Below are 25,263 nucleotides of genomic sequence, written 5' to 3' on the forward strand. Positions count from 1 at the left end.
AAAGGCTGACAGTGATTTATGCTGACTCGGCTCTCTGCTTCTTGTATGCATGTATGAAATACATGCTCCACGGGGTTGCTTCCAGAACTGCACTGGAGCTCCTCGTTGCAGCCTTCTTCCTCAACCTGCGTTGCTGACATGTCTGAAGTGTGATTTGAGGGTCTGCAGGAGCAAAGAGCCAGGATCTGGAGCCATCTGGAGCCTGGGAGAGTAAGCACAGGGTGAACATCTGTTTGAGACTTTGTGGAGATATGTAGCACACTGATTTACAGTCCTTTGGGGAGCCTGTGTACAGAACCCAGACTCAGGAGGAAGCTGGCGTCTGGCAAGAGTCGGGGTACACAATCGTGCTTGATTATCAGGACATGTGATGAGTCTGTCTAGTCTTGTATTCAATCCCAAATTGTAGATTTCTTATTTGGGGCCACATCGGTCATCTGTGCCATCAAAAAACAAAAAACAAAAACAAAAATGCAAAGAAAAAAAAGGCCCAGACATACATCAGAATATACACAGCAATGTTGAAATACACTGATGCTTCTCACAGTCTTTAGAATGTAGAAGTTAAAAGCATGCCCTTTGGAGTCAGACCACAGGGGTTCCAATGCAGGCTGTACATAGAGCTGTGTGACTGTGGGGAGGTCACTTAGCCTCTCTGTGCTCTAGTTTCCTCACCTGTAAAACGGGAATGATAGTAATAGTTACCTTTTAGGGTTCTTTAGAGAAATAAATGAAGTTTATATATGTAAGGAATTTACAATAAAGCTGGAAATAAACCTGGCAAATAAAGCTCTATATAATTTTTTCCCTGGAGGGCATGAGTGTTCATCAAAGTGTGGGACACCCACTGCCTTGTCAGACAGATGCCAGACTGACCGTCCTCCTTCTGCCCTCACCTCCTCCACCACCACCCGGACTGGTTTGGTCTCTCTCCCTTGTTCCTTGAGTGTGTCAGGAATGTTCGAAGCAGGGCTCTGTACAAACAGCTCCCACTTGCTGAACTGTTCTTTCCACATGCCTTCTGGAACGCTGGCTTGTCTTTGCACCATTACGCCTGGTTCCAGTGTTGCTTCTTCGGAAAGGGCTTCCCCCATCAGCTCATCTCCACTTCTGTGCCCTCTCCCAGCCATAACTGCTTTGATGCCCACCCGGTCTTGAGCATCTTTGGGATTCGTAGCTACCCATGACCTGCGTGTGCATTTGAACAGGGTTGGTTGGTATCCTGCAGGAGAGGACGGAGCACGCCCCGTTTCTTTTTGAGTCCCTGCTGTAGGTTGAGCCTCCAATCCAGTACAGTGCCAGCATATCGTGGGCATTCAGAAAATACTAGTCCAAAGTTAGAATAAGTTAGTGACTGAGTAACCAGTGTGCTTCCTAGAATACATTCACAGCGGTGTGGGCAGAGCATTTCTTCCTTTCGAAGCTGGCCAATTCTCATTCCCCTCAGTCCTGCTTTACCCCTTTCTATGTACACGGCAATAGGAGGGAAAGAGATGTCTGGGAAATAATCGAATGCCTCTTCTAGAGATGAGCTCTGTTCTCCCCCTCCCTCTGTTTGCTCTTGACTCTTGGGAGCTAGGGAGGAGGAAGCAGGCCCTGTTCTCCTTTCTCACCAGGCGAGTGCAGTGGGGACACTTGCGTGTGGCTGTGCCCCATCTACTGGTAGAATCGGGCGGCTACATCCTTCACAGATGGCATTACCCTGTGTTCATGATGCTGGCCGTCCACGTCTTTAAACGCTGCTGAGACGCTGCTGGGGTTTCGACCATGCATTATCCTGCTGGCAGCAAAGTGAAAGGTAAAGCATGGTTTGCTCACGGAGCACACATTTTGGCATCTCTCGTGCCTAGATTTTCATCAGAATCACACACATTCTGTTGTGTGGCGTTTGCACGGTTGAGGTTGGAGTTTCCCGCTTGTGTCCACAGGGTAACATCTGTTCTTGAACACCCCATGTGCACCATTGCATCGTTCCCTGCGGGCTTTATGTTGACCGGATCTGCAGTGTTTCCGGAGTACCTTCTCTGCAGGGTAGCTCAAGGAGACAGGGTCACCACACTTTTTTCCGTCTTCATGAGTTCACAAGATAAAAGTTGCAGGGAGAAAATAGAATCTCCTTGCTCTTCTTTCTCTCTCTCTCTCTCTCTCTCTCTCTCTCTCACACACACACACACACAGAAGGACTTAAACTGCTTATAAGGCTCAATACATAAATTGGAGAAGGTGGAATTTGCTGGTTTGCTAAAAAAAACATAATTATTTTAAAATGACAAACTGGTCCCTTTGTCAATAAATGTTTTATGTCGCAGCTTGCATGCCTGGATACCATGTGTAAATTATGAATTAGCTCATAAGTAGACATAGGGAAGGATGCCCAGCGGGGCTGTGGGCTGAGGGCGAAGTGGGGAGCATTTCTGATTCTCCACTGCTGTTGTGCTGGGCATGCAGGTATGTGAACTCAGGTGGGTATTTTATAGCTTTTTATAACTCATGCTCCCTTACGAGGATTTATCTAACATCTCCATCCAGAATACCTCACACCATCCGCCTCCAGATTTCCACCTCAGAAGTAGCAAAAACATGAAGCCATCTTAATTTTAAGTTTCAAGGTTACTTACTCTCAATTATAGGGTTTTTTTCTCTTCTTTCAAAAATTATAAAGTAGTTGTTAACTTCCTGTTCCTCACTATGATTCTGTAGTCTCCACTGAGCCCACAAACGGGAAGGTTTTGAAGGCTAGCTGGGTTTTGTGCCCATGTGTTTCCTCACTGAGTTATTTAGCACAGAAGGATTTCATGATGTCAAGTACCCTACAGACCAATAGCTTACTTTGGTTTTTCTCGGTTCAGGATGATTTCAGACACGTGAGAGAGTGCCTAGCACCCTATCAGAGCAGAGATGGGAGAGAGAGAGAAAGCCAGACAACAAATGCATTAACTTACCCAGAATGCAGCCATCGGGAAAAACCTAGAAATAAGCCATTTTAATGTCAGCATACACGTCAGGTCTGTATGTTAAGGTTTGGTAATACTTCATTTGAATTACCTGTTGCAGCAAGCATCAAAATATTTTCAGTGCTAATGCTTTGAAAGATCTCACCGGTGCCTCTTTCTTCTTAAGACATCAGGTACTGTCAGTCCAAAATACAGCTGACGTTCCAGCGGGTTCTCATACTTCAGTTTTGGACGGACCACATTTGATTTCCAGTTGTCTTTACCTACTGCCTGTATAATTCTGGGCAGATTTTTGAACCTAGGTCAGCCTCCGTGCTCAGTCGCAGGGTGGGGATAATCGTACTACAGGTTGTCATACGCTGTGCGGAGAGCCCTTCGCACAGTGCTCGGCATACTCTCTGCTGTGGGTTCTGGTAGCTGCTCTGCTCTGAGCATTATTGTTGTCCCTGCATGGGAATTTTATTTATTTATTTGTTCATTCATTCGTTCTTCCTGCGAGCCTTTGCTTGTTTTGTGATGCTGGAATACATATATAGATTGTCCCCCAATCTTTTCTTCCAGTTCTTTTTTTTTCCCCCTAAGGGATTAGCAGCCTTAAAGATACAAGTGGCAGTGGTTTGCTCTGGTCTGGCCTCACAATACGATCTTTATTTTGCTGTGTCGGAGGTTCTCGGGTAGGTCCTTTAATCCCTAAATTAGTCCAGGAGGCAGATGCATGAAAGCCACGTCTTTGTTGGGTGAAGCCCAGTTGTGGCTTTTCTTTTGTTCCCGCCTCCAACCTAAACTAATGCCTTAATAACTGATATTCCCTCTTTCACCTTCTCACCTGAAGGACTATTAAATCAGCAGGAAGGACACCTCACGGTGGCAGAGAGATGCCTTCGCAGGGACCTCTCCCGGCTGCGGGCCCTGGGCCAGGCCCCACAGCAGCCGGCACTCGAGGCCGGGCAGACGCCAGCCCAGGGGCTGCTCCCGAGTGTGCCCTCCCAGCGGGAGCCCTGGCTTGCTTCTCCTCTCGGCCCACTTCCACTGCCCTGTGGGCCGCCTCTTTCCGGGATTATGTCATCTCTGCCTTTTCTCTCATGATTTCCTTCACCCTAGAGATGTTCCATGTTAGGGCAAAATACAAGCATTCAAGCTGCTCGTAGCATTTAGGGAGTTGGGGAATTTGGCTTTTAATTACTGTGAAAATATGATTATTTAGGGACTCAGCACAATCCCTACAGAGCTTGTAGAAGTTTGTGGCAGCAGGAAAAGGGGCTCACAGATAAGTGCTACAGTAGGTACATTGGCCGGTCCTGGGGGGGAGAGCAGGGGAATGAACGGAGCAGTCAAACGAGCTTTCATTCTCTCTCATCAAGATGTGAAGGCTCTTTCCTGCCACGGCTTTACTGTCTGTAACGTGGGTTCTGACCTGCTACCTGGTGCTATTGCTTCACAGGTGTGTGAAATCTAGAATGTTCTGTGCAATCAACAGGTGTAACAGAAAGTGCTTATCCATCCAGACAGGCCAACTTTCACCACACTTCTGTTCCAGGCAATGAGAAGCCCCAACCTTTGTTTTGTATAAGCATCCTAAGAGTTAGTCTTTGTCACAAGATGTTTTTGACTTGTTGAGATGACTGGTTGTCGTATATGTATTTCACTTGCCCAAAAGTATTTTAAAGTTCTCCACGATCTTTGCACCCAGGCCATCTTGGTGGCTTTGGACAGTTTGCTGTCAATGCTGCTCACAGTGCTTCCTCTCAACCCCAGGCCTGCTTGACCCTTAGGTCTCCCTTAGGTCTCAGCTCAATTCCGTTGTGCTGACAAGGTCACTGTCTTCTGTGTGCTCTTGGAGTACCATTAGTCTCTCCTCCGAACACTCATTAAAAATTATTTAATATCACTCTCCCCAACAAGACTGGAAATTCCATAAGGTAAGAAATGAGATGATGACCATGGTGCATTTTTGCTCGCCATGTATTTCCTGCTCCTAACAACCGCATGCCTGGTTCTTAGGTAGGTTCATAATAAGTATTCATTTTTTTTTTTAATTTTAATTTTTTTTTTTAGAGGGAGAGAAGGAAGGGGGCGGAGCAGGGGGGAGGGAGAGAAAACCTTAAGCAGGCTACACGCCCAGCAAGGAGCCTGATGCTGGGCTCGATCTCACCACCCTGAGATCATGACCTGAGCTGAAATCATAAATCGGACGCTTAACCGACTGAGCCATCCAGGCGCCCCCCACAATAAGTGTTCTTGGTAGATGGGTGGATGGATGAGTCAGTGAGTGCATGAATGAGATATCAGTGTCTCCTGCAGTGTTTATTTTATGTCTCTTTGCTGGCATGTTCATATGGCTTAGGGATCTGCACACATAGGAGGGGTGCCACATGGTTTTCTAGGTAACTAAAAAGGTGGGTTGTAGGTCTTGGTACTAAATCATTGTGGTGGATGGGGAATGTAAAATTATATAAATTCTTAGAAAGAGGCCTTGAGGTTTCTATGTTTTAAAAGAGGCCCTGCCTGGGATAAAATATGGCAAATGAGCAGCCATTTGTTTCTTACCTGCTCTGTCTACTCCCCAGGATCTAGGAGTAATACTCGAGATGCGAGGTGACCCAAGGAAGGACATCTTCTCTAATTCAGAGCCAGAGAAAAGAGCTGGCACAATTCCAGGCCTATCTTCAGCCCAAAGACCGTGAATCAGTCCAGGAGATTCCATAGGGCTTCCCATGGTGTCCCTCAAGACAGAGCTCACTTAGCTAGTCCATGGGACATCTCCAAGAAACATTCTAGAAGCAAGGCATTGTGCTGCTATATGATAAATAGGGCCCTACACTCAGAATGCCTGAGTTCAGATCCCACCTGCCTGCTTAGTAAACAAATGTAGACAACTTAGATAGAATCCTCAATTTCTTCTTCTGTAAAGTAGGAGACATAATGTTACCTACCTCACGGGCTTGTTGGAGGATCAAATGGCCAGCTAGAACATGCTTTGCAGGAGGTTGGACGGGGAATAAGCTCACAAGAAATGTTAGTTCTAACTATTATCATCATTCTTTCTGATAGCAAGAGTTTCCATTGCAATTCCAAGCCAGTCTCTGAGAATGCCAGTCCATCCTACCCCTTTTAGTCTACACAGGGACCCACATTTTCCCCTGCCTGCTCTGCCCACACATGTTGGGCTCGGACTTTGACTGTGAGGACCCAAGCATGGTGTCCAGGAATGGTGCCATTTATACTGCATTTTGCCTTCTAACACCTTAACCATGACTGTGAAGGCCAACTCAAACCACGTGAAAATCCATGCCATCTAGCAATTCGTGGGGTGTTGCACACTCCGCACAGGCATTAGATTAAATAGCGCTGACAGTGTGTGCCCCGCCGGATCGCCCTGCTTTCTGAAGTCATGTAAGCACACTTAATCTAATGGAACGTATTATGACTTCGGCAGCTTCTGAATAGAAGTTGGAGGAAAAAAATCTTAAACGTGGCACCAACTAAAACCCGCATATGGTTATTTAAGGCAGCTTCTAGCACTTCCTCGGAAACTGGGCTCTGTTGAAGAAATAGCCGCTCCTTTTACGGAATGATTTTTTTTTCCTTTAAAAAATTCCTTCTTTTATTTTTAGACTTTGGATGAGATTGGGACTGCAAATCTATTTTCAAGCTGTCTCTTTCTTTCTCTGCTTGCTCCGAACTCACCTTTTTTATCTTGCTTCTGCCCCTGGTGGTGGTATCTTGGGCAAGTTACTTGACCTCTCCTGGCTTTGCTTTTTTCATCTGGAATGTTTGGAGTGGACGATCTTTGCGGTGCCTTCTAGCTGTTAACATTTTTTTTTTTTAATTTCATGATTTCACTCTCGCTATTACAGGAAGCACGAGCGTTGTGCCGTAAGCATGAGATAGGAAAGTATTCATTGATCAAGTTGAAAAAACCTCCACTTTCCACGTTCCAGGACTCTGAGTGTGGGCTCAGAGAGTTACAGTTGTTTTCGGGCAGGTTTGTGGCTAAGGGTAGTTTGGGTTTCATTCCTGTTTTTCTGTGGACCTTATTGGATGTGTGGCCATTTGATCTTGGTAGAGAATACTCTGTCTTGACATACACCACTGCCCTTACCCTTGGCATGTTTTGGGAGCCCACAGGCAGGACCTCAAGGCTGCCAGAGTCACTATTAATGAACCAAACTGCCTAAAATGCTCCAGTGGTTGCCTTTTGGCACTTGGCAAGAAAATCCTTTTCATGTTAGTTTCAAGGTTGTCAGATATCATTATCTCCAAGTATTAAAAATTTCAAAGAAAGGAGGCAGTGTATTTGATTTATAGAATAATTATCTAGCTTTAGCTCTCACTTGGCTTTGGCAGTGGTTTTGCAAGCACTCGAAAATTAAATCCATTTTTTATGGCGCTACAAGGTATTATCTCACAGCAAATGATAATTAAACACCTGTGAAATCAATTAGCCCTTTAAGCAGGAAAAAAAAGTTTTCCAATTATGTTTTCACACCTCCAAAACTTTTATAATTCCAAAACCAACACTCGTGGAGAGGGATGTGGTCGATGGGCGTTGCAGGGTTAACTTTCCTGAAAGACCATCCCTTAATGTCGCTTTGACTTAACCCCGAGGAAGGCGGTCTGTGGTACCAGCTCCCTTCCAGAGAGGACGCGGTCGCCTTTGGAGCTGACTCTCAGCAGCTGTCTATCTGACACACAGCCGAGCTGTCAGCTCCTCGACAAAGGAAGTTACTCACTTTGTGTTTTGATGCCAAGTTTTACTTGACGGTTTATTTAAAAGCCAGAATACCTTAGTGGAAACTAAGCAACAAGACGTTCCATGTGACAGAATTGCTCTCTCTTTATGGGCCCTGTAGCCAAGAGCTCTGAGCCATCTTCATTACAGATGCATACCCTGAAAACGGACCGATGGGCTAATAGCTGAGAACTAGCACAGTGGAGCCCTGGGAATCGTGGCTGGCTTTCCAGACCCTTCCAGGATTGCGTGTGTTTCATCATCGGCTTTGGTAACAAATTAGCTATTCCAGATGCTTCTTTCGGAAAATGATCCGCACTTCTGAAGCATTGGATGGGTTTGGGGTATAGGCCATAATAATTTGGGACTCAAAAAAGAAGACAAGAGGGGCACCTGGGTGGCTCAGTCGGTTAGGTGTCTTCCTTCGGCTCAGGTCATAATCCCAGGGTCCTGGGATAGAGCCCTGCGCTGGGCTCCCTGCTAAGCAGAGAGCCTGCTTCTCCTTCTCCCTCTGCTGCTCTCCCAGCTTATGTTCTCTCTCTGTCTGTCAAATAAATAAATAAAATCTTAAAAAAAAAAAAAAAAGGACAAGAAGCAAAGCAATGCCAAGCGTTTGACATTGTCTACGTTATGACCTCCTCATATACAAAGACTGTTCCGCGAAAGCGCTTGCCTTGTGCTCCCTGATATTCCTACACACTTCCATTTATATAAAGTTCTCAGGGGTACTTTTGTTTACATGAAGTTCTCATGTACTCTGTCCCTTAGATCCTCAGTAGACCTTGTTGGGTAGGCAAGACTAGCATGATTGGTCCATGTTATAAACGAGATGGATTTAGAACCAAAACACCTTACTTAAAATCAAACCGTTAATGACGAAGTCAAGACCAGAAACTATAGTTTCTAATGTTTGTTCATGCAGGTTTTATCCTATCCTCTACATAAACCTCTCTTAAAGGCATTCTTTTTTACATTTTTTTTCTCCAAAGGCATTTTTAATGAGATTTTGCTTTCATAGCAGATGGCATTTAACGCAGTTGATGAATCTTAACATTAACCAGAGAAATGAGGCTGGTATTGCACACACACACACAAAAAGACAGAAGAGAATTTCTCTGTGTTCTTCTGTGTTCTTTTAGAAAGTAGTCCTACGAATTACCCTGGCATACATGGCCGGCAACTTGGACACTTTGTGACGTCATAGGTATCATTCCCTGAGGAATGAGAGGAGATCTGATATGCATTCAACAATAAGTATTTCTTAAGATTACCACAGTCCAGGCACAGGTCTAGGGGCTGAGGTCACAGTGGTGAATAAGAGCAGGTAAGCTCCTTTTTTCATGGTATATGTATGATATTTAAGGAGGTGGGTGAATTCAGACAGTGGTAAATCCTCGGACAGACAGGAAACAGGGCAATGGGACAATGAGTGCTGGGCACACAGCCTGCTCTTTGGGGGCCTCTCTGAGGAGGGCCTGTTTCTCTGAATGCTAATTTGCATCTTGGGGCAGATTGGGGAGAATGTTCCAGGCAGAGGGCATAGCAAGTACAAGTCCGGGAGATGGTAATGAGCCAGTTCTGTGTAGAGAAGCTGCTAGCTGTAGATGGTGAGTGAGGAGAGAGGCATTCTGAGCTGTGGGCAGAGGCCAGTTCTCATGGAGTCCTGCTGGCCAGGGCAAGGGGTGTGACTATTATTCTAAGTGCCATGAGGAGCCACTGGGGGGTTTTCAGCCTTGGAGTTCACATTTTAAGGGTATCTCTGGTTGCTTTGAGAAAAATGGATTGAACCTATAAAACTGAACTTACTCTGACCTGAAACTGATATGAACCAGAGTATACTTCTCGTTGTTCTCTTTGCCTAGAGACCCAAAGGAGTAGAATTAAGGAGATCTAGGAAAGAGGGGCGTGATGAGATTGGGGTTCCAGTGTAATTACAAAAACCACTGGGTGTTTGCATCTTTGTTTCCCCTCTGCTCAGTTTGCTACCTGTCCAATGAACGAATACGAGAGCAAGAAGGCATCTTAAGGGCCACCTGCTCTACCCCTCCCCTATTAAGTACTTAAATTTTCTCTGTCCCTTAGGCCCTTCCCAAAATGAGGTCACCTAGGAGTTGGCTAGCTCCTTAGCTGCTTCTCAGGGGGAGCTGGGCTGAGCAGAGGCAGCTGGAGGAGGAGGGAAGGGTGACACTGAGCTCAGACTCTCTCCCCCAGGGTACTATGGTCCTTCTGCCAAAGGAAATGGCAGAATCTGGATTTATGGGCCATTCCAAGCTCCACTGAGCAAACCCTTATGGGAGGGCGATCTGGTAAATAAACAATGTGTGCCATCAGGTCGTTAACCATGACACAGATTTTTGTGTCCCAAGGACACATACGCACCTGTGCATTTATACATTCGCATACCCGGAAGGGAAGGAATAAACTTTTCATAGTCAACCAGCTTCACGAAGCTTTCATATTATGTTGGTGGCCCATCATTTCTTGGGGACACACCATCTTCAGCTCCGCAGACTTCTGAGGCCTCATTTGCTGAGTCAGCACGAAGGGCCCAGAAGTGAGCTGTCCCAGATTGTCCAAGTCAGAAGGTAGACCTCAGGAATGGCAAAAGTAGGAGCAGACTTAGGAAGGTGAGGTTAGCCGAGCCAGCTGTCACTTCATTAACTCTAATTGGATTCTGAAGGTATTTTCTAATCACTTAAGTGCAAGGACCAGACGCAAGGCTTACGCGCTGACAAAGAATGCAGGGCATGTCCGATTCACCACTGGGTAGTGCCTGCTTTGGTGACAAGAACAGCCCAACAGGAATTCCAGACATCCTCCTAATCCCAGGGCTGACCAAGTCTGGCCGGGCAGGAAAGAATGTCTTGGCTCAAGAGGGGAAGCGGTCAGAACACTGGGTTGAGCCCAGTTTTCTTTGGGGGATGGGGAGTCATTGCCTTTGGACCAAAGCAGTGTTTATCCTTAGGAAGCCAGGAGGAGGTCCTACCGTTTGTTTGCTTTTCTTCAGCTCAGACGTGGAGGAGAGCCAGGAGAGGGTTCACTCTGAATAGCACTGCACATACATTTGACTCGATTTGCAAATAATGCTATTTATCAGGGCCGGTGAAGCACATTTCCCACCTTCACCAGTGTGCAGAAAGAAAATGAAATTTTTAACAAGCTGCCAGGCCTTTACAACTAAAGACAGAGAAGAGGGGATAGAAAATGTACAAAAGGAAGACAAAAATGAATAAACGAAAGACACTGCTTTCCATTCTCTAACGTGGGCCCAGCCTAAGCACAGAAGTGAAGCGCATCCTAGGAAGGTCAGGCGTAACCAGGAGCTGGACACGTTGCTGTGGCAAAATAGAGGCGATGTCGTGAAGGAGGGCGTGCGTTCTTGATCTTCCTCTTGCTCTCACAGCCCGTGCACTTCTCAGTGCAAACCAGTGGACGCTGAGCACCTGAGCGTTTGCCATCCATTTACCAACTATCTTTCGAGGGGCTGGTTCAACAGAAAGTAGGACCGTGGCCCTGTCTCCTGGAGTCCAGGGAAAGAAAACAGGAAAATGGGCGACTTACTACAGTATGAGCAATAGACAGGTCAGTCCCGGGACGCCGTGTGAGTGGCGAGAGGGTCTCTGGCCAAGACTCAGGGATCTGAAGAGCCTCCCTCCAGGAGTGCAGGGAAGGCAGAGAAAGGAAAGAGGGTGTGTTGGGGAAAGGAGCCCCTGCTCCCTGAGGCTCGTCCTGTCCCTGAGGAGGAGCTGCCATGTAGGACAGATGCTCCGTGCTGGTGTTCTCAGCTTTGGGCCACACTCCCTGGCCCCGCGCCCCTTGGCCAGGCTCCTTGGCGCAGAGCCTGGTGAAAGTTAATGGTGAGATAATGACCTCGGGCTTCCCGCTTGCCCTCGGGCCTGTCACAGACACTCAGCTCCCGCAGCCAAGACCTTGGTGCACCTCTGACAGACCCACGTTATCCACCTGAGGTCATTGCTGCTGCTGGCTTTTTTATTGTCCCTCCCTGAGGTCACAGTGGTGAATAAGAGCAGGTAAGCTCCTTTTTTCATGGTATAGGTATGATATTTAGGGAGGAGGACAGTGAACCAGTACCCTGTCCTCCTGTACCCAGGTAACGCTTTACGTAGCATTTCCAGAAATGCTTTCTTTCCAACCAGAGAATTGTTGAGACCCACGTGTCCTGGAGTTGCATCTCTCTGGGGGCAGTTTGAAATCTGGTGTTGCTGAGCACAGAAGCTGGGGCTCCGGTCACCTCCGTCAGACAGCATTCTGAGGTCAACGTCAGCTGGCCCAGTGCGGTGGAAATCTTTCGTTTTCACCTTTGTCACCATGTCACCCCTTCCTCCTCAGCAGCTCTGAGAGATGAGAGAGTGCGTTGTGGCTTCTGTACACTATGCACTTTCGTGTGAGCCCCGTAAAACCTTTGTTGCCCTGCTTCTTCATCTGTAAAATGGGGCCGTTTCCCATGTGGTTGTAGAGATAAAGTGCAGTAATGAGTACAGGTGGTTGCCGTGCCCACAGGAAACGTGTAATCAGTGTGGGGGGGTAGGGGTATCATTATAACTGTTACCTTTAGGGGCACCTGGGTGGCCCCATTGGTGAAGTCGGATGGTCTTGATCTCGGCTCAGGTCATGATCTGAGGGTCATGGGATCAAGCCCCACATCAGGCTCCATGCTTGGCAGGGAGTATGCTTAGGATTCTCTCTCCCTCTCCTCCTCCTTTGCCCCCCCCAAATAAAAAAGTAAATCTTTAAAAAAAGTAATTGTTACCTTTAATGGCTGTCATATTTTATCACTTGATTTTACATATTCACCATTGAGCTGCTATTTAATGAGAGGGAACCAAGATGGCCTTCTACCCATGTTGAAGGAAGAGGTGCCCCTGGTACAGGTTGGATTCGTTAGTTTACATAGGTGGTGATTCCCACGCAGTCCAAGTTTCAAGTTCTGGGCTGTCGGTAGATGTTTAGGGTAGAGATGGGGTGGGGGAATTGTTATGGGGTCATGATCCAGTGTATTCCGATAGGGTGTTTGCTTCCAAGTGTCTTCTGACTCTCTGTTCTTCCCCGTGGGAGGCTGGCATAACCATACCTACCTCCCAGCGTGGCTGCGAGGCTTCCATGAGATCATGTGTGTGCAAGAGTCCACGCCTCCCATAGGGCCTCATGCCCCAGCCAGAGCCTGCAGAAGGTTACCTCCCTCCCTTCCCTACACTGAAGTGGATTTTAAATGGGCAATAAAAGGAGATGGTTTTCTGTGGATAGCCAAGAAATGTGAAAGGATGAGCGTAGGTACCCGTCCCTCATCATAGCCAGCCACTGCTCTCTGCAGCACACAGCTCGGGAGCGGCGGCAGCCTTCTGAGGAGCATTATAAAGAAAGAAAGTCCGTGGGGCGCCTGGGTGGCTTAGTCCTTAAGCGTCTGCCTTCGGCTCAGGGCGTGATCCTGGTGTTCTGGGATCGAGCCCCCCATCAGGCTCCTCCGCTGGAAGCCTGCTTCTTCCTCTCCCACTCCCCCTGCTTGTGTTCCCTCTCTCGCTGGCTGTCTCTGTCTCTGTCAAATAAATAAAATCTTAAAAAAAAAAGAAAGAAAGAAAGTCCTCACCTGGGGCGTGACTGGGTGCCCTGGAGGGTCTAGCACAGGTAGTGCTCAAGGCAAGCATTGCCGGTGTGAGAAATCACACCACCTCCAAAGAGCAAGTGCCTTCTGACCACAGGCCACTGAGTGTCCCCGCCACTGCCGCCCGTCCGGTCAGCCAGGTCCAGCACTGCGCGTGAGTGTAGCTCTCGGCATTTACTCGACCCCGGAGCACCTGGAGCGCGTCCGTGTGCACAAAAGCTGTGTGAGTAGGTGGTGAAGGAACTGAGGCTTAGTGTGTGCCATGAATTCTCAGAGACTGCAGGGGTCTGTGCCTCTCTGTAGGTACTTCTTTGTAGCTATGCTTAAAAGACGTCACGCAGCCATACTGTGGCAGCCAGCTGGACCCATTTTCTAACTAAAAGGTATGTTTCTCCGTTCACATTTATGTCTTGGGCTAATTTCATGTTATTACATGTTATGGACTTTGGACTTTCTCAAAAATAATTGAAATTTTATGTGTTAAGTCGCTCAAGCCCAAGAAAGGGTCTGTGGCAACATGGTTACTAAAAAACAGAGCACCATCTTGGACTGAACAGCTGGTGTGACATGAGTCGGGGAGAAAAGGTCCTCCTAGTGGTAGCCGTTTGTGGCTAGCGCAGGAAACTAGGTGAACTGCTTGCTTAGGACTTTGCTCCATAAGAAGTGTATTTTCAGGGGCAACTGGCTGGCTCAGTCGCTGGGGCGTGCAACTCTTGATCTCGGGGTTGCGAGTTTCTGTGCGAGCTGACCAAAGAGGCAGCATACCGTGGTGGAAGGCAGATGCCCTTTACAATCAGAAAGCCTAGAATTGGAGCCCTAATGGCTCCATAGCTGTGATCTGCTGTGTTGGCAAGGTTATCAAGTCCGAAGAATGCCACTGGGACGAGTCATTCTTTTGCTAGGCCCTTCGGTGACTCAGGACCACTGCAGGGGATTGTGTCTGATCTCCAGGAGATACCACACATAGTCCTCCCAGTGGGACCCCGCCTCTAGCAGCAGTTTATTTCCCTCCGCCCCCCATCGCCCCACCCTCCCCCAAGCGGTGGTGGGTTCTATTGTCTTGGTGTTTGTTCCTGCTGTGCTCTTTCTACGCTCCCCCATGCCCACTGTCTCCTCTCAGCCTTGTCAAGATGATCCTTGCTCTTCACTTAATAATTAGCTCAGTTTCCCTTCCTCCTGGAGGCACCCCTGCTTCTCAGTCTCCCCACCAGAGCCAGGTTGTCACTCTTGTTTCTCTTCGAATAATCCGCCTCATGCCTCCATCCTACCGCTAAGTAACGATCATTGATCATCATATTCCCTCACTGAATAACAATAACACATCTGCCTTTTCACTGGTCCATCAGTTTCTTGAGTAGTGTTTGATGCGTGGTAAGCGTTCAACTAATTAATGTTTGTTGATTGAATAAAAGAGCACAGAGGAGGTGCTGAGGAAGTTATTTTAGTTCTCTTCTCCCCGTGTACTTATGGAACTACAGCAGTCATAAATTGTTTTTGTTTTCTTTCTTTTTCTCTTAAGGGACGTGATTCAAACCTGGGTGTAAGCAAAGAAGATTAAGTACTTATGAGGCTGGAGACTGGAGGGAACAGATAGCATAGATGTGCACATACTTTACAAGTAAATACTTGAGACAAACTATAGCAACATCACAGGGAGACTAGAATTGTATGACTACAGAGATGAGAGGCTGGATCACTTGCTTCGTGCCTACCCTCTTTGATTAGCAAAAAGCAGGCTCTCATGGAAACCGTGCACGCTACTGAGGAGTCGTGGGCCGCACAGGAAGAGCAGTGGGCACCCTGCACCAGCAGCATCCTTGTCTATGCAGCTTTTGATAAGAAGGCAAAATCCTTTCAATTAGAAGCTGCTGTTCTGTTGTGATTCCCAGCTGCTGTTTACATTTTATTTTAAAGGGTCTGTTTCGCATTTCTCTCTGGCTCTGTCTTTGGGGATTTGTTCTTTCTTTTCTTTCTTTTTTTCATTGTTACTTTTTTTAAATGTTTTTATTCCTCTCATCCTGATGTCATTTACCACAATAACTTGCAGTTACACGGTGCATGGCAGTTTATAGGGCATGATCTCATTTGACCTTCATGACTTTGACACATAGAGAACTCCATTTGCACAGGACCCCATAGAAAGTGGTAGATCCAGAACCCAAAGTCCTCAAACCACGTCTTCTAACTTTGCAAGTTGGCTCTGTTTTCCATTATATTCTGTTGCCTTCCTTGAGCCATAATGATAATAGCTACCATTTATGGATTGTTGATGATATGCCCATGTTTGAGTTAAGTGGTATCATCCAAGCCTCACAGTAAAAGTATCTCCATTTTGCCGACCAGGAAGCCAAGATTTAGAAAAATACCTTTCCCAAGATCACTCGGCTTGTAAATAGCAAAGATGAAATTTGAACCCAGCTTTGACTCTGTCTAAATCTGCTTCTTCACTAAGCTTTGTATTCCTAACCTCTTAGCTGAAATTTTTTTTGAGCTCTTAGTGCAAAATTTAGGATGCATCCTAATTACCCAGCAGGCCTTGTTGAAACAGAATTCTGGGCCCTTCCCCTGGAGTTTCTACCTCAGTGGGCCTTGGTGAGACTGGGAATTCCCATTTCTGCCAAGTTCCCCGGTGGGGCAGATGATGCTCCTGGTTGGGAGAACACGTTTGGAGAACCCCTGCGCTTGCCACACTCCCCCCCCCCCCAGGTGCACTGAAACGCTGCCAGCAAAAATGTGTTTCATCTGGAGGGTAAGGACTTCAATTATGCATTATTACGTGGCCCATTTTAAATGGGGTGTACCCCATCCATTATTCAGTACAACTTTAAGGATAAGATTATTATGGCCATAGAGTAGTTCCTGATTTCTAGGTTAAATTCAGGTCATGTCATTTTATTGCATTTTTCTTTGCAGTCATTTATGAAAACTGTTCTAACTTCTGTATCGCCACCTACACAATGGGGAGCTTAATGCCCATCTGAAAAGGGTAACAAAACCATTTATTAATTAAAGCTGAAAGTTCTCTGGGATGAGTTGCCTGCCTTATCTACTTATGTTCTTGCTTAGGATATCATGTGTTAATTACCTCGTATTTTGAAGAAGTTTATGATTTTGATGTGATTTACGTTTCTAAACTTAATCGTGGAGAATGAGTCCCTTTAAGAAGGCTCTCCCCCTCACTTGACCCGTCTTCTCCCTGTATTTCTTCCCGCATCTCTAACCACTGGTAACCACTAATCTGTTATCTATCCCTAAAATTGTTACTTCATGCATCTATATAAATAAATAATGCAGTGTATATCCTTTTGAGATTGGCTTTTTCACTTAGCATAATTTCCTTGAGGATGTTGTGTGTATCAATAGTTCATTTCGTTTTATTGCCGAGTATTCAAGGCTGTAGATGTGCCACAGTTTGTTGAATCATTCACCCATTGAAGGACATTTGGATAGTTTCCCGTTTGGGGCTATTAAGGATAAAACTGCTGTGAATGTTCATGGACAAGTTTCTGCGTGAAAATAAGTTTTCATTTTCTCTGGGATAAATGCCCAAGAGTGCAATTGTTGGGTCATATGCTAATCCCATTTTTAGTTTTAAAAGGAAACTGCCAAACTTTTTTCCAATGTGACCGCACCGTTTTACCTTCGTACCAGCAGCATGCAAGGGTTTCAGTTTCTCTCCAGTCTCACCAGCACCTGTCCTCCTGAGGGTAGCCATCCTTGTGGCTGATTTGCATTTGCATTTCCCTCATGGTTCATCACGTTGAGTATCTTTTTACGTGCTTATTGGCACTTTGTATCATTTCTTTGGAACAATATCTAGTCCATCAGTGGCGTGTGTTCAAGTTGGATTGTCTTTTGATTGTTGAATGGCAGAATTCTTTACATATTCTGGACAAAAGTCTCTTATCAGGTCGATGATTTGCAAATATTTTCTTTTTTCTGTGGGTTGTCTTTTTACTTTCTTGATGGCAACTGGGAGGAGAGGGAGCCCCGTCTTCTTGACTGAACTTGCCTGACATGGAGCTTCTAGAAGGTGGAGCTGGGAGGGGTTGGTAATGGACCAGGTCATGGCTCAAATGCCACAGACGCTCACTGTTCTTGCCAAGATCTGGTAGGTTTTCTTGAACAAATGTTTTTCCATTTGTCATTATATCCTTAGGACAATTTCCAGAAACTTTAAATGAATGTTTTTATAATTTTTACCAGTTAAACTGTTGTTTTGCTAGGGAGAGTGTGCACAGAGTTCCTTAGTGCCTCACTGGGCAAGGCCAGCCTTCTCGAATGTACTTTATGATGCAGACACCCCCAGGAGATTTTACACCCTCTTTCTGAATTATCATAAGACGATTCTCTGGTAGGTCTAGCAGCTAGAGGAGGGTCTTCTCAGCACAACATCTGCAGGACTAGAACGGGGTCTGGAACATTGTGTTTCTGGAGAGAATGACTGAAAAAAAAATGACTGAATTTAAGCATCTAGAAAGAGGTGGTTGTGGGGTATGTGAGCACATTTAAGTGGAGAGGTGGGTCCATAGAAGGGCTGAGTGGAAGGGTACCAAACACATGTGTGGCCCACCTAGAAAGACTGACCCCTTGCGGGTTCATGGGCTAAGCATGGTTAGAAATCTGAAAATCATTGTTTTAAGTTTCATGTGTACATGTCCTGTATTTGTCTTTATGTGTCTGTAGGGATACACACACGTTAAACATACATTGTACACACATGAGCAGAGACCTATGTATACATACACATACACATACCCTTATTTATACAAGGGTTATGGAAACCTTTGGAGCAGTGGGATATTCCAAAAGGACATTCTTCTTTCTTACCTAAAAGTAACATAAAGAATAATGGGGTGTTCAAACAATCTCTCATCATTTTGCTGATGAGGAAACTGAGTCCCAGAGAGCTCATGTGTTTCATTCACAATGTCACAGCTACCTAGGGGCAAGAATGTTCATCCCACGTCTCCCGTTACCTGTTGCGTGAATGAACACAAGCTTCAATCATGTAAGCTTTATCCCCTGCATCAGCAAATCCTTCTTCTCTACCACCAACACCCTAGAATAACTGTCATTTGAATTTTTGCTGTAAGTTTTCTGCCTTCCCTCTACCTCCACTCCTTCCCTAAAGTAAATTCTGCAACTGGCAACTTTGAAACTTGTTACCATCCAGAACATTAATAGGGTTTTACATTTTTAGCCGCCTAATGATGAGGATGTAGGACCTTCTGTGCTAGTCCCTCAGGGGTTTCTATTCTGGGCATTTATTAAACTTTCCTGTAGTCTGAAGTATGTTTGACCTTTTTATATTAAAACAATTTGAGTTTAAAGTTTATGTGTGTGTGTGTGTGTGTGTGTATACATATTTCCCTCTTCATTCATTACGTAGAGATCCCAACATTTTTAACAGTTGAATTTGAAGATACTTATCAATTATTTCCCTATGTTTGGTGAGCAAAGAAGAAGCCATTACCATCATAATTTAATATTTCTTATTTAGCCAAATTTGAGCCCTCTTAAAAATCTTTTCTACTTTCAAGTCTGTTTTGCAGTTTAATTAATGCAGCAAGGGTTTTTATTTTACTCTCAATGGAGATAATCTTAATCCATTCACGGTGACCTTTTCTTGTGCAAATTAGTTGTACAAGCTTGTTTAAGCAAATGGTCCTTTGCATGATGTCTCTTCTTAATGACGGGTTTATAATTGAAAATTGGCTTACTCCCATATGCCTAGTTTGTATGAGAATATAAAAATAGATGTGGACTTTAAAAATATAAATGTATATATCAGTATCCCAAAACGAGGAGGGAACAATCCGATGCCTTGAGGCTATGATTAAATTAGACTATTAGAGTCAGAAAATGCTGGTGACATATGCTACTGTCAAAGTCACACCTGTCTGCCGAGCACTGGAAGCTCTTGAAAAATGAGAGTGATTTCATCTTAGCTCTCAGAATCCGCACTTTCACAGGACAGGAGCCATTTCTGGCTTCCCAAGTTTGCTTAAACTCATAATGAACCTGAAACTGCGTGTTTAGGAATGTGTTTGTGGATATCACTTTTAAAGTGATAGCCCTCAACAAAATGAAATGCTCCTTGCTTTTCCTGCACTTCACCAGCAGAAAGAGCAGCTGACGCTCATGTTATATTTTGCCTTTTTTCAAGTGCAAAAACCATGTGATACCGCCAAGTGGTATTTGAGTAAAAGCCACAATCCTCTCTTCTGCACCCCGGTTTTCTGCACCCCCTGCTGTTTTTTTTCTCTTGTTATTCTTATTTCCCCATTTCTTAGGCCACCTCCTTCCGTATCCTTTGTCTTTCCCGTGTAAGTCGTGTCAACCATTCTTATAACAGCAGCATTTATCTGGTGTAGCTGAATATTCTTGGTTAAATGTAGAAACTCCAGTGTGAGGGAGAAAGTGAATGTTGTTTTGTGCTTGTGATGGAGGTTTCCTGAGTAGGTTTTAATAGCGTGGGGTGGGGAACAAGGACCGTCTTAGTTTTGCTGAATGACATGGCATTAAACAAGCCCGACGTGTTGTGATCTTTTTTTTTCTTAAGCTTATGGGAACAAGACATTTCATCAAGACACAAAAATCTGATTTTTGGAAGCCAAACCTAGGCAAGCCAAATAGTTCCTGGGACCATCAGGCTTGTCTTTTGTGTACTGCTTGCAAAAGACCCTAATTGCTTTGTCCCCCATGAAAGTTCACCTTTGTTCTCCCTCACGCAACACCCCCACCTCCACAAAGGGAAAGTGAGAACTGCCCGCCAGCCAGCGTGTTTCCTGAGTTGTTCTGGGTAATTTCATGCAGGTGTGCACCCACAGATGTTCATTCATCCCCCACTCCCCCACTCCTCACGGGGCCTCGTTTGCTCATTGCTCCTCCTCTCCTTCTAGGTATGATTATCGGGAAATGCTGCACAATGCCACTTTCTGTCTGGTTCCTCGTGGTCGCAGGCTTGGGTCCTTCAGGTTCCTGGAGGCTCTGCAGGTAAGAGACTCGGAAACCTCCCCCAACTAGGGCTGAGGACTGAAGTCAGACGGGGTGGGTTGAACCTTAGCCCTTCTGCTGGGATCTAAACAGAATGCGTAGTTTGCCTTGAACACCTCAAGTCTGTGTTCCCAAGAAAGTCTGCAACACTTTTTATAAGTCGGGGGGCGGGGTTGGCAGGAAGAGGATTCACTCCCTGTTTTCGGACGTGGGAAGATTAAATGGTTTCACCACCAGGGAGGATGGGTTCTTCAGGGACATGTTTGCAAACGGAGGGTAGATCTGACTGCCCAGCAGCAGCCTCGCTGGGCTCCTGCAGAGACGCTGTCTTGCCTGGAAGCCGGTCTCAGGAGCACTCGCTGGCTTAAGAAAATGGCTTCTTGGTGGTGCTTCCCCGAAGCAAATTGTCTTTTCTGCCCACCCCACTAAGTTGTCTCTTGGTGCCTCTAAATTCTGAGAGTGATGCCCAGGGGGTCACGCTACACACTTTGGCCCGCCTGTCCCGAGGCTCTGCAGCTCTGGAGCCTCTTGGGGGGGCGGGGGGTCCGCTCATTAGCCTTACTCTGCAGAGGGGCCTCACCTGCTGAAACACTTGTGCATATTTCCTGCACCTGGGGGTTGCGCTCAGCCCTCCGTGATCCTGAGAAGTGTACTCAGCTGAGACTCTCTCCTCCTCCACTTCTTGCCTCTGGCTCCTCTGTTCTTTCCCCTTCTATGTTCTGCCCCTTGCCAGAGTCTGCTTTTATGCACAGTGCTTCCTAACATACGTCCTTCTGTCGTGTCCTCCAAAGGAAGAGCTTCCTTCTCCTTAAGGCCCTTTCCACTGTGTTCTGCGAAGCATACAGTCACTAATGTTCTTGTCGCCTCTGTGGGATGTAGCATGAAGCAAATAGTTCTCCGCTTTGGATTATGAGTTATTTAGACCCAGAATTGGGTCCTTTGCCTGGCGTTTCTTGGCTGACAGATCACTGTGCAGGCAGTACCTTGGTCCACAGTGGTTTGGATCCCTCCACAGTGAACAGAGCGGGGTTCCGGCTCAGATGTTGGCACTGCAAGGGAGAGGTGAACACCCTGTAAGAGTTCAGTCCGCAACGTGCTTCGTCAGGAGTGCCAAGCCCCATTCTGCCCTTTGTTGCTCCTAACGGTGGGGTAAACCACTCCACGAGCAGACGTGTGGCAGTTACATTGACAAAACCGTTTATATTCAAGGTTGGTTTTATGCTAGGATGTTGTTGGTGGACGATTTTGTTACATCAATAAAACTTCTCGAATGAGGCCAGTCGTCTCTGTGGCAGTAAGGTAAGCCAAACCATGTACTAGAATAGAAATGGGGTTTTAGCCTTGGAGGGCAAGACTTGCAAACATTCAGATCTCGGCTGGATACGTACAGCCTTCACGTGACTTGGTAACTCACCCGAGCTTACTCTTCTGCTGAGCGGCCCGGATCCATGCAGTGATCCGAGCAAGATACGCCCGTAGTTGAGCTCGTCCTGATGTGACCTCCTGTTGGAAAGGCTCCCCCTGCCGCTTGCCTCCCATTCATGAAGCCCCCTTCTTCCCCCAGGCTGCCTGTGTCCCTGTGATGCTTAGCAACGGATGGGAGTTGCCATTCTCTGAAGTGATTAATTGGAACCAAGCTGCCGTCATAGGCGATGAGAGATTGTTATTACAGGTAAGGAAGGGGCCCCGGCCTTCAGCACATCAGCGGCTTATTGCTGCCCCCGTCCAAACTTTCAGAGAAGACGAATCCAAAAGGTCAGCTCTATAAAAGAAATTTTATCAGGAGAAAATTGCCTGTGTCATGGTGAATATGAAGTCATTTAATATGACATTGTTCACTTTCCCACACAAAACCCACCCGGTGCGGGGAAGGTATCTGGCAAAGGAGGAGTGGCGGGTAAAGGACATGAACTTGGATGGTGAGAAGAAGCGTATATCCATCCTCTTCCGTATCCAGAATTTTTAGAAATTGTACCAGAGAGTTTTTGTACCATCCTGCCACTTCATATTCCTATCCCCTCTTGCCGTAATTGCCTTCAGATTAATTTTGAGAAAGAGGGAGGTCTCTAGGGTTGATTCTTATAATTCGTGTTATCATTGCTCAAATGATCCAGTCTGGGAGACTGAGCAGTGATATCTGTAACGTGTATATTTAAAAGAGCAGGCTCTAATAAAAATGATTTTTTAAATGTACTTTTTGCCATTTGGATCTCTTTATTTTATTTTGTTTTATTGTATCAAGAACACTTAGCATGGGATTTACCTTATTTTTAAATGTGGGATTATTACTGTGGATTCAATGTATTCGACATCTCTGGAGCTTATTCATCTTATTTAACTAAAACTCTATGCCCACTGATGTAGTGACTCCCTATCTCTTCCCCACCCCCAACCCTTGCAACTCTCTTTCAACTCTAACTCTTTAATTCTGTGAATTTGACTATTTTAGATACCTCATGTACGTGGAATCATGCAGTATTTGTCTTTCTGTGACGGTTTGTGTCCCCTAGCGTAATGTCCTCAGGGTTCATCCCTGTTGTCCTATATTGCAGAAGTCAGACTTAATATGATTAAAATGACCATATTACCCAAATTGATCCTTAGAGTCAATGCAATCCCTATTAAAATCCTAATTGCATTGTTTACAGAAGTAGAAAAATAATTCTAAAATTCATATAGAACCACAAAAGACCCCAAATAGCCAAATCAGTCTTGAGAAAGAACAAAGCTGGAGGCATTGTTTCCTGATTTCAGAATATATTACAAAGCTACAGTCATCAGAATGACACTGTACCGCCATAGAGACAGACAGACCAATAGAACAAAATAAAAAGCCCAGAAATAAATCTACCCATGTACGGTCAACTGATCTTCAAAGAGGATGCCTAAGAACAGTTCAAACTTCTCAAGAGCTGCCTGGGAAGAGGAATGTGGTACAGAGAAATCTAAGGGCAGCAATGGTCAGTCGCTAGATTTCTTTTTTCTTTTCTTTCTGTGTTTTTCTTTCCTTTTTGTTTTGTTTTTTGTTTCTTGTTTAGAGAACGAGAGCATGGGTGGGAGGGTGAGGTGGGGTAGGGAGCAGAGGGAGAAGGACGGAGAGACTCTTTAGCAAGCTGCACAACTTGCCCAGGGCCCAATGCAGGACTTGAGCTCACAACCCTGGGATCATGACCTGAGCCAAAATCAAGAGTCGGACACTTAACCAACCGAGCCACCCAGGCGCCCCCACTAAGGATTTCTAAAGCCCTTTTGTGCAGTAATGTTTTAGGTTCCACATAAATTGCCATACTCCTTTCTCTAAAATTATGGAATATTTTAATGTTTTTCTTTGATGGCATTATATACTTTATCTTGAACTATCACAAGTATTGCAGAATGATTTTTTTTTTTAATGTCCTGGCTTTTTTTTTTTTTTTTTTTAATATCAAGAAAATCGAGTTCCTAACTCTTGTTGATTCTGCTTGTACTGCCGGCCAGTCTGCTAGCTGGCTGATGAAGTAACCCAGTTCTCTTCCTAAAGTAATGGGTGAGATACCTGTAGCTAAGAGAACTATGAATTAGGCAAGCCAAGCTGAACACAGCCCCCAGAACATTCCTTCCCTCTGGTACTCAGGTATGTGATCTCCATGGCCCCTGGGAACCTCCAAAACAAAAGAGGAATCCGTGACCTAGCAAGATCCTCCCTGGGCCAAATGGTGTATGTCGAAAACATTGACTCACGAAAGGCCAGACAAAAGCGCTAGGTATAGTTCTTTTTCCATATTACCTTTTTCCTTCCTTTTACGAGTTTTTTTACACATTGCATGATCATCAAAGGAAACGTGGGAAATAAAAGGAATAAAAAACAGCCATAATTTCTCCAGTTATACACCAACGCTCCTGTGAATTTGATGTGAATAACTTGGGAGTTTGTCTTGGAGAGGAGAGCATTCCAGGATACTTAATTGTGTTTGTCCACTTTCTGCCATTTCACCAAAGCTGGTGTGGATTTCACCTTCTGAAGCAGTTGTTGCTTGAGTCTGAAGATTTTGTTTTCGGTTCTGCCCCCACCCAAACTTGCTCGTGTTTTCCCCTCTGGTATGCAGTCTGTCTTTGCTCGGCTGCCTCCCTGTTGAGCAGCGACCGCACTGTCGTTGACAGTCGCTGGAAAGAGCTGGCACCAACCCCAAATGTCTGCTCTGGGAGATGTTGTTGTTGTTACAATTTTTTCGTTTCCTGTTTTAGAACAGCTCGGATGTTTTTATTTGCATATATTCTTGTCATTATGTCACCAAGAGAGCTGAATGTTGCTTTCCTGTATCTATTTTGGTAGATTCCATTAGTTTTGTTACCATACGTGACCTTTTGTTAAGACTCCATTGAGTTCTGCAAGGCTGAACAATCCAACCAAATTGGAATGAATTTATCACTCTCGCATACCTGTCTCTCAGGACAAGCAGATTAATAACCAATAGCCAAATGCCATGAAAATCTGCAACTCCGTCTTTTCAGTCAGTTGGAATTCTCTTCCAGAGCACTTGGCAAAGAGCTCTCATTTATATTGTACATACAAATGGGCCGCATATAGTTCACTTGATGTCCTCACGTCAAATTGTGGCTTATATAAAAAGGGGAATGTATTGGTAGGTTAATATGTGATATTCCCTTGGGGCGCCTGGGTGGCTCAGTCAGATGGGCATCCCACTCTTGGTTTTGCCTCAGGTCATGCGCAGCATGGAGTCTGCTTGAGATTCTCTTCTCCCTCTGCCCCTTCCCCCCACGTGCTCTCTCTCTGTCTCTCTCTCTCTCTAGAATAAATAAATAAAATCTTTTTTAGAAAATATGTGATATTCCCTGTATTCATTCATAACCATAGCCTACCTAGTTTTCTGGAGACTATGTAGTGACAGTAGCTTTTGGCATTTTTCTAATGGACTAGTTTCTTGTGATGATGACAAAACAGTGAAGTCAACCTATAT

At 45.5% G+C, this 25,263-nt stretch overlaps 1 protein-coding gene across 1 annotated transcript in view; it reads left to right on the top strand.

Moving 5' to 3' along the window:
* The window catches only part of EXT1 (exostosin glycosyltransferase 1), a 276,354-nt gene that overhangs the window by 221,782 nt on the left and 29,309 nt on the right, over positions 1-25,263 (top strand). The window contains exons 2-3 of the mRNA XM_045805755.2: positions 20,212-20,305; positions 21,870-21,977. Of these exons, the coding sequence (XP_045661711.1) occupies positions 20,212-20,305; positions 21,870-21,977 (202 nt within the window). The remainder of the gene's footprint in view (positions 1-20,211; positions 20,306-21,869; positions 21,978-25,263) is intronic.

The sequence above is a fragment of the Ursus americanus genome, chromosome 9 (assembly GCF_024610735.1).
Source record: "Ursus americanus isolate L20-20 chromosome 9, mUrsAme1.1.p, whole genome shotgun sequence".
Lineage (NCBI taxonomy): Eukaryota > Metazoa > Chordata > Mammalia > Carnivora > Ursidae > Ursus > Ursus americanus.